The sequence below is a fragment of the Myxocyprinus asiaticus genome, chromosome 46 (genome assembly GCF_019703515.2).
Source record: "Myxocyprinus asiaticus isolate MX2 ecotype Aquarium Trade chromosome 46, UBuf_Myxa_2, whole genome shotgun sequence".
NCBI lineage: Eukaryota > Metazoa > Chordata > Actinopteri > Cypriniformes > Catostomidae > Myxocyprinus > Myxocyprinus asiaticus.
The window spans coordinates 16280867-16291064 of NC_059389.1; the positions used below are offsets into that span (position 1 = coordinate 16280867).

At 37.9% G+C, this 10198-nt stretch overlaps 1 protein-coding gene across 4 annotated transcripts in view; it reads right to left on the reverse strand.

Annotated features, from left to right (window-relative positions):
* The window catches only part of LOC127436015 (serine/threonine-protein kinase WNK1-like), a 35718-nt gene extending 25575 nt beyond the window's left edge, over positions 1 to 10143 (reverse strand). Inside the window, exons 1-2 of one of the 4 annotated variants that reach the window (XM_051689898.1) lie at positions 10081 to 10143; positions 7367 to 8504 (exon numbers count right to left, since the gene is read on the reverse strand). In XM_051689898.1, coding sequence (XP_051545858.1) covers positions 7367 to 8074 — 708 coding nt within the window. In that variant the 5' untranslated portion in view covers positions 8075 to 8504; positions 10081 to 10143. Of the gene's footprint in view, positions 1 to 7366; positions 8505 to 9588; positions 9731 to 9759 lie in introns of those variants that run through there. The other 3 variants (XM_051689896.1, XM_051689894.1, XM_051689897.1) reach the window with 3 other exon arrangements.
* Between the last annotated feature and the right edge of the window lie 55 nt (positions 10144 to 10198).

Here is a 10198-nt window from a genome sequence, read left to right on the forward strand (position 1 = left end):
TTCACAAAATATATGGCATCATTAGGAAGGAAAATTATGTGGATATATTGAAGCAACATCAAGACATCAGCCAGGAAGTTAAAGCTCGGTCGCAAATTGGTCTTCTAAATGGACAATGCATTCTCCAAGCATACCACCAAAGTTGTGGCAAAATGGCATAAGGACAACAAAGTCAAGGTATTGGAGTGGCCATCACAAAGCCCTGACCAGAATCCGATAGAAATTTTGTGGGCAGAACTGAAAAAGCGTGTGCGAGCAAGGATGCCTAAAAACCTGACTCATTTACACCAGTTCTGTCTGGAGGAATGGGCCAAAATTCCAGCAAATTATTCTGAGAGGTTTGTGGAAGGCTACCCAAAATGTTTGACCCAAGTTAAACAATTTAAAGGCAATGCTACCAAATACTAACAAAGTGTATGTAAACTTCTGACCCACTGGGAATGTGATGAAAGAAATAAAAGCTGAAATAAAACACTCTCTCTACTATAATTTTGACATTTCACATTCTTAAAATAGTGATCCTAACTGACCTAAGACAGGGAATGTTTTCTACGATTAAATATCACGAATTGTGAAAAACTGAGTTTAAATGTATTTGGCAAAGGTGTATATAAACTTCTAACTTCAACTGTATGTAGCACCTTGGTCCTGTGTGGCACACATTTCATTCCTTTGCATGTCTCTACATATAGTGGAATGAAAAAGCTCAACTTCACTTGACATGAATCCTGCTCACATGTGAAGGCACATACAAAGTCAGATAGGAGATAAGGAATTAGGATTAACTGCTTTAGTTAATGGAACCAACAAGAGGATATGAAATGCACTTTACCTGGAATTATGCTAGTTTGGTTTGAAGTTAAAATTATGCCCTTTGAGCTTGTATCTTAAGCTGACAATATAGTTAACAGGTTGGGACAGAGTGCACAGTTCCTAATGCTTACAAGGGGCCGCACAGGGAGTTTGAACATTCATCTATCAGCCTGGTTTGTTAATCAGTGATCACATGGAGTCACCTGCTTTGTGAACTTATGTTTTTTGTTAGGGTCTTCAAAAATTACTTTTCTGTTCCATCTAAAGAGGCAAGACATCAGCCATGGATTTTTAAAAATAATAATTCTCCGTGGGATTCAAATACACAGTTAGATTAAACTTTCTTTGTTAAACTTTAGTTATGTAGAGAGAAGCCATTTTATCGTCTCCAACATTTGCATTTCACCCACTAGTGGCAGTCATGATGAACTTTCAATTAGCTTCCAATGAATAGCATTTGTTGCAAGGTAAAATGCACTCGCGAATCGCAATGCTAAGCACCTAGTGCCTGAGACATAGAAAGATGTATTTTTTTTTTAAATTAAGCTTTAAAGTTAGTACAGTTTGAGTTTCTTTTCTATATTACATTGTGATTTTGTTGTTTAGAAGTATAAATTCAATTCAAATCATGATTAATATTCACTCAATTTTATATTGTTATTATTCTTTTTATATAGTGATCACAATAAAACTAATAACTATATTATTGTTTCATACTAATTCAGCAAATAGGTGGTACAAATTGAGATTTTTACCATATTTATGAAGCTTTTGTATGTGCAAAAATAAATTCCACGTACAGATTTTTTCACAAATGTTATTACAAAAGCTTTTTCTAAACAAATTTCAACGTTATGATCATTTTGGACTTCAATGTCTGAAATATTACCAGTTCATTCAATCTAATCTGCTAAAAAAGCAGGCTCTCAGAACAAAAGGCATTTAGGACAGAAAACGTTAACATTTCACAACCCGGACACATAGTTTTAAATGTAAAACATCACATCCGGTCAGCCGGTCGCATATGGTTGCACAAGTTGAAGCTCAAATCGGAAAAAAAATTCTGCATTCGCAGATGCTCAGATCTCCACGTAGACCGTGTGACTCTCTGTTGAAAGTGAATGACTTCCGGTCTATCGTTTGTCAGATGCAGTACAAAAGGTGGCTTTAAAGAGCATAAATCTAATTATAATAAAAGGTACAAACTGGATGAATAATAATAATCCTTTTAATAGGCCTTTAAGATTAATGCAGATGGCAAAATAGATTTACCGGGGTCCAGTAAAAGGGTTCACAAGCAGGGAAGCTGGGGTGAAACTCAAGCAGTTGTTGGAAAGCTAGCGGTATGGCACTCATAAAAGACGTCATTATCTAGCTAAATATTTTTACTAGAGCATTTAATGTGTTATTTCTACTTGGAAGAAAAGGTAAATACACAGAGAGAAACTTAAAAAAAAAAATGAGATTGGCTCTCAGATAGGGTGCATTTCTCATTTTCTTGTGGTGACCTACATATTGTTCAAATATCTTCACCATGTGAGAAAGGAGAGTAATGTGGGAGGGGAATATCCTGGTGTTTCGCATAAGCACTGAAGACAGATGGCATTCTAGGGAGGATATGCGTGCCCTTCCCTCTTCTGCAGCAGTGTGAACTTGCAACTTGGAACAAATACATCCCTATCGCACAAGACAGCCCGAAAGATTAAAATATATACAGTGAGAAATGAAATGGGAGAAAGGTCAAAAGAGTGACAGATGCTGAAAGCTAAAGACAGACAGAGAAAATGAGAGCGAGAAGCTTTACTGTGTATGAGCTGGCTAAGCCTGAGGGGCATGTGCAGGAGAAAAGCAGCTCACGTGGTGCTGCCTCATCATCTCTTGGCATGAGAAGCCACAGAAGTGGGTGGAATAAGGCGGAGTGAGGCTGAGTCAAGCCTTGATAGATCAGCTCACCACACTTCATGCAGATTACAAATGCTTTGGTATTTGAACTTGACCCACTTTTGTAATTGCACATTTGTGCCATATAAATGTATAAAAAGCAGTTTTGGCTGACTTCCTCTCTTTGCTTCATCATGATATAAATGAAACAAAGGATGTTTCTACATGCAAACAGAGACTTGTTAGGAGTGAGTCACAACTATTAGCCAGTGTTTTTCCGACAGAAGTGCTGTTGCCATATAGCCTGCCAGCATCACCTTGATCTCTATGGCTTTAGAACTAACAGTGGCAACTCAAGCTTTTATCATATCATAAAACAATAAAAGTGTAATGACTTCAAAAAGGTATTCATTCTGTAAAAAATAGGAAGTAGAAATTCATTTATAGTGTATGGTGAGCCTGATGTTATTAATGCAAACACAATTTAACTTGAATATAAGGGTTTCTTAAACTTCAGTCACTTCTAAAAAAGTAAAGTCCTTTTAAAACATTTTTCACACTGATTTTTAAAAATGTCCAACAGTTTCTGTACATGCACCACAGGAGAGATCACAGATAATTTTTGTCATTTTTTCTGAAAGTCATAAAAATTCCCAACACCACAGTGTAATTTCCAGCAACTCAAATTCTCTATTGTGTTTAATAGCATCCATGTTGGAAATGACTAATGTAAATGCCATTTTTAACATTTTAGAAAAAACATTACAGACTTCTTGTCTTGCTAAATTTAATTTAATAGCTAACATTTCATTAAACAATCAAATCTTAATTTTACACAGTTTTGCATAATTTGGCAAAATCACAGCTTGATTGGAAATGAAGCCCGATAAAAACATTTTGCCCACAAGTGACACCTTTATCATGTTTTGTTTGTTTTTTTCAAACATCACTTGTCTCACATTTTATCTCAAGCATGCTCTCTTCACTGACATTTTTGAAACACTAACTATACAATAACCTTTGGAAAAAAAATAAAAATAAAATAAGGGGCAAAATTGTTTGGTGTTGCAAATATGACACCACAAGAGTTGTAATTTTTTTCTTACAAAGATTTATAGTAATAATTTTCACACAATAAATACAATTATTTGTGTTTTAGTCTTTGTTAAGATCATCATAGTTTAAAAAAAAAAAAAAGTATAATTTGTATTTTTTAGTGCTGTCAGTCAATAATTTCTTTTTAATCACGATTAATCGCATAATTTTTCACAGATAATCGCGATTAAATACAGATTTTGAAAGCGCTGAAATTTGTTCTATATATATTTATTTTCCTGTCAAACAGCACTTATTTCCTTCTTAAGAAAACAAAATATGTAACAATAATGTGATAGTTAAGACTTGATTCTTCTGTGGTAATTAAATTGCTCCTTAGGACCTGTTTACACTTGGCTACTTCATGCATTTTCACTGATCGGATAGCTATCCGATCATGAAAAGACCAGGTGCCCTCCGAAACGCATTTGAGACGGATTGCAATCCAATCGCTCAGACCACTTCAGGAGGTGGTTTGAGACACATTCCAGACGAAACTGGTCAAGTCTAAATTCATCTGGCTGTTCAAGTCACATATGTAATCTTTACCCCGCCCAAACAGTGCTACATCAGCATAGGAAGAATGTGAAATATAACAGCTGTCACCGAATATTTGCATAGGGCTTGCGACGTTCAGAAAATAATAAACAGAGACGAATGCATGTTGTAGGAGAGACAGAACTTTTTTCCTCATTTATTTGATGCAGATCGCTGATGAAACTGAAAGTAGTGACATGAGTGCAGCTGATGCGCATGGCGCGTCATATCTACAACAAGCCCCTGAGGGGAAAAACACAGCGCGGCCATACACAGACACACGCGCACTGGGCAAATTCACTTGGAATCAAATAATAAAGCACATCTTTTAAATTCACTTCCCAGAATAAGCATAATCACGGATGTGAACTCTGTTTTATTTGCATATAGCGCGGGCATTTAAGATCGGGATTTATATCTGTTTGGTGGAGACACATTGATGTGGCCAGGTGTAAATGGAATGAGCTTTTCAATCGGATAGCAATCTGATCAGTAAACACGCATGAAGTGGCCAAGTGTAAATAGACCTTTACAGAGGCTGCAAAGTACTTGATTTATACCATCTGGGCTTGTTTTGTACAACAAATAGCACTGAGGTCCTTTCTCCATCATTTGATCACTGACATGGCTGTTGTGTGTGTGTTTGTGGTGTGTGCGTCAGTGTAATGACTCCAGGCAGACACATCACAAAGGTTCCACCCTTCCAACCAGTGTTTATATTGTAGTAACAGTAAATGCGTTAATCACCAAAAAATTGAGAAAAAATAAGGCGTTAAACTTTTTTGATTCATTGCATGCGTTAACGTGTTAACATATTAGCCTTTCACCGATATATCGGTATCGGCATATATTTTACCGATATGAAAACTTTTTTCAGAACATATAATTCAGAAAACAATGCTTTAGAATTGGCGTCATAGTGTAATTTGTCCAGCAGAGCGCGCTCCGACTCCACTGTTTACAGAGCTAACTCTGAGCTGATGGTGGTTCTGCAGACAGGGCGGAGTTGAGCTGTGTTGTAAGTTGCTAACTAGTTTGTTAAATACATACTGGAAAGTTAATAAACAATGACCCCATCATTTTCCCTTTTCAATATAACTAATATAACGCTAACCCTGTCCCTGACAATCATGTCACTCATGTCTGTTTGCTGTTAGCCAGCTATAGTTTGTCAGTGCAGTCAGTAATGTAGCAGATTGAAAGGTAAACATCAGCGCATCTTTTTGCAGCTCAGCAGACAACGGTGCGGTGGTGGATTGTGTCTGCTGAGTGTTGATTTCATGCTACGCTGTTACCTAGTTGGTGAGACACAATGCTGGAAAGTAAAATAAACAATGTCTGTCTTTTACTCTCCGTGACAAAGAGCTTATAGCTAACTAGCTAATCACGCAGCTACTTTCATTGTTGTCAGCTGAGTTGAAGCTAATGAGTAAACAAGTATTCACCAAACTGTTTTGTTCAGGATTCACAGTTTGGTACCCCCTTCAACCGAACAATTCCAGTCATTGCATTTACAAAATGTAATATTTAAAAGTCTGGTTTTCCACCGTTGAAAGTTCCCCTGAACTTGTATAGCGTAATACAGTGCAACACCACTGTCGCTGTTTATCTTGACTCGGCAGTATTAATATATTCAGCATTTGACTGATACTAAACAGTAATACTGGTGTTTATTTAGCTATTTATTTTAATTTATTCTTTATTTTAATGGTCAGCCATTGACTGATACTAAACAGTACTGGTGTGTTTATTCAGCTATTTATTTTATTTTTATTTATTCTTTATTTTAACGGTCAGCCATTGACTGATACTAAACAGTACTGATGTTTATTCAGCTATTTATTTTATTTTTATTTATTCTTTATTTTCTCAGTGTTCATTTCTAGAATTTGTTGACAATGTATAATGTCAAATATTCTTTGATAAAAATATTTGTTTAAGAAAGCAGCCTTCTGAGTACCTTTACATAGTCATATCGGTGCAAAATCGGTGAAAAATCCACATAGAAAAGGTCTGTTTTCATTCTAGCTCAAAAATTAACTACATCGGCCACCGTATCGTAATCTGTGAATTTTCCCTCTCTAAAATCGGTATCGGTCGGGCTCTAGTGTTAACTTTGACAGCTCTAGCATTTTTAGAATGGATTTTCATAATTTAATATTGAAGACCGAGTCTGGGACAAACTTAAACAGTAAAATCAATGCATAAAAGGCATTTTAAAAGTACCTAAAATAAATGAAGGCCTGGTAGTTTCCAAGTCAGTTTTAATAAGACCTTCACATAACAAGATAAAAGATATCTATGCGTTTTATTAAAAGTCAACAACTGAGACATGACACACAAAGTTGAAGAAACACGAGAAACTATATAAAATAAAAATGGCTGTAGTTTACAATTAAACAGCATTCTCATTGCATATTTCATGTTACACATCTTGCAATACTTACTCGATGGTCTCATTAACCTAATTAGGAAACAGATTTTCTTTTGGTAATCCAATGCAGGGGCAAAGGCCCATGATGACAAACAGCTATGAAAACACTGGCCAAATGCCAGATGGGTTAAGTGTCAGGGCTCAGGGGTGTGTATTGTGACACTTCAGAGGTGTGACAAAATGACAACTAAAAGTATCTTCCTCTTCTAAAGAGATTATGGAGAGGAAAGAGCAAAATAAAACATTAACAATACAAGCTGACAACACATCATTCTGAAAGGTGTAGGTGGGGCAGCAGAGTTAAAATCAAACTGGCTAGTCACAAGACTTTCATAAGTGCTTCAAGGTGTTGTACTGGAAATTCCTCAGGCCAGGGCAGTATAGTTTAAATGTACAAGCGAGTATTTGCTCTAGATCTGTATAAGCAGATAAGACAGTGATTTACCACTATGATACTCAAAGGCCCAACAAGGTCAATGGTTGCACTTTGTCATCCTAATTGTCAAGTGATTATTCATTCTCTCGATGACGATGAGGCCTAACTCAGTGAAGGAAAACACTTCGCTTTAGTTGTTGCAACAAATGACTACACAAACTTCTGCTTACCTGCAATTCACACCATGCCACCTCCACAGTGGTTTCAGTGTCCAGGCCCTTGTAGACTGTCTTGAAAGAGCCACGTCCAATCTCAATGTCAAACTTTAAAAAGCGTCCATCCAGTGACGTCCCGACTGCCTGTGTCTCAACCTCCTCAATGTCCTCTTGCTCTTTCTTCTCTGCTTCCCGCAACTCTGCCTCTGCTCGCGCCTTCTCTTTATCTTCATCTTCCTCTTTCTCACTCTCTCGTTTTGTGTCAACACTATCTCCCGACTTCAGCTCCAAACATGGTGGTTCTGATGAAAGAAGCTGCATGGCATCCCCATCGCAACCAATCAGCCCTGGCTTTGCCTCTACACTGACACCATCTTTTGCTCCATCAACGTTCTTCTTTACAGATGCAACAGAGAGTGTGGTTGGTGATGCAGCTTGGGTTCCTGGGGCAAGAGGATTACAAACAGGAGCAGGGCAGTCTGTTGAGGTGGCTAGAATACAGTTTTTGCTGGGCAGCTCCAAAGCCGTGGCATTGGAGTCATTGATGACACTGCGACGGAAGAACCGGTGCTCTGCCTTCAGCAGTTCTCGCTCCATGGTGTGGTGGCGACGCCGGATCTCGACACCTAGACGCTCGCCCACAAGCGAGTCTGAGCTGGAACCATTGAAGTTCTTCGAAGGGGGGGAAAGAAACTTGACCATCTTGTCAAGATTTTCAGACATTTCTCCACCCAGTGGAGTGAGCAGTTAGGTCAAACCTTATACACTATCCATGTAACCACAGAAAAAGGGAGTATTAATATATGACAATGAGATGAGGTTGCTTCAATCCCAGTAGAGATTCACCCTCCTCTCAAAACAGCAGTTCAGATAAAGTCAATACTTTTGCAAACTAAAGTGTTGGAGAGAAGCACAGGGAGTGCTCTGTGATAAAAGTAATGCAGTATCCATGCACAGATCAAAATATGTCGATGATGAAAATAAACTGGAGCCCTCACATCCAGTTCGTCCATCCTGTAGGGCACTGAGGGGTGCATTCAATCCACATAGGCGGTGTGCGGAGCAGGCAGGGCAGTCCTGCTGATAAATGTAATGATCACTTTCAATCCCAAGGTCGTAACAGGGCACAAAGTTTAACCTTGCTTCACATTCACTGAAAGAGACACAATACACATTTTCAGATAGTTAGCCACAATGAAAATATTTACACTCAACAAGGAAAACTTAACCCTCTGATGCATGAGGTGTACTTCGGTGGAGTAGCAGACCTTTTTAACCATTTCAGGGTGAATTCACATCCAATCCCCCCCACATGTTGATCATTTTTTATCTTTACATATAATTCTATAGGACTCTTCTAGATGATGTCTTAAATAAAATATATAAAAAGGGACTGGGAATTATTTCGTTTTTATTTATTAGACTTGCTGAATATGTTATAAATCTATTCTAGTTTTCAAGAGATTTAGGCTAATGATTCATGCATCAAAGAGTTAAAACGCTGCACGTGCATAAATGACTTTCCATTTAGTCAAACATAGGGAAATATTAACCAATTCAAATAAGATTTAATTATCACGTTAACTCTCACTTAAGAAATAAACAACATGTATGTGTAATATTTCTAAAATTATGATTGTAAAAAAAAGATAAGTCATAACTGAAACTTGTACATAAAGACAGTAACCGTTCAGTAGATTGATAATTTACACAATTACAGCTTTAAACGACACCTCTGCTTTCTTGTGTATTTGTGTAGTTCAGTCGTTCAAAATGCAAACGGCTTCACTCTTTATTTAGACAATGAACATATGTTGAAGGATTAGTAAATTAGATTCGCCTTTGCCATGTGTGAACACTTCAAACCCGCCTTCAAGATTCACGAGAAAAAAAGAAAGTAAACAAGATATCTGTCGTTTGTATTAGACTGTGTAAAACAGGGATTATCCAGTGTGTGTTTATTAAAATTCTTAACAGAAAAACGAGCTGGTAAACCAAGGTTTACAAGCACTTAATAAATAAACATTAGATCAAGAACAAAGTTAGTATTAGTAAATACAGTCTTGCCATCACGTTAAGCGTCGTCATTCTCAGTTTTCGGTGAATAAGAAACGGCCAACTCCAGGTTTAAACATGAATTCCCCAAACGCGCAAACTCAGTTTTTGAAGTAACGTTTAACCGGCGCGTCACAACGTAAACTCAAAGCCTCCCTCTTAACGGAATTTTGCTAAAATACCTGCATTTTAAGTCAGTAAAAATTCGACATGGTTGGTTTCCAGTGGCTCCACTTCAAACGGACTCGAGCGATACTGCGAAGTTCGAATGTCAAACACAACGTGCCGCTTCCGCTAATGGTTGCTCGCGAGACTGCAGAGCAGGTTCTCTTTGTTATTCCCTTTCAACTGACCTCGATTCATCTTTCCTTGTTCATCCATCCCCGGCATGACGTTGCTCGTGCAAACGATGCTGTTAAAGTTGACGTTCAAATATTTACATCGTTAGAATGCGAAATAATGATCGAAAAGCCTTGAGACTACATCCATTTATACCGACACGAAACTTGGCTTCTGGTTCAGCACGCGAGCGCTTCGTGACTCTATTGTTGACAGCGAATGATCCCGCACAGATGTAGACGATATGCACGCGCAGGGTTCAAGGCTGCGCAATCTGCATGCCATCGATTCTCCACATTTTCTTCATCGCAGAAATAAAAGCTACACGTACAAACCGGTTTTCGTGATCAACAATAGCCTGAGCTCCTTCCACTCCCCCTGCGTGTCTTTATCCGAATAATCTCTCACGGTTAGGAAAGAGCGCCGCCTGTTGAAGCAATGAGTGCATGTATT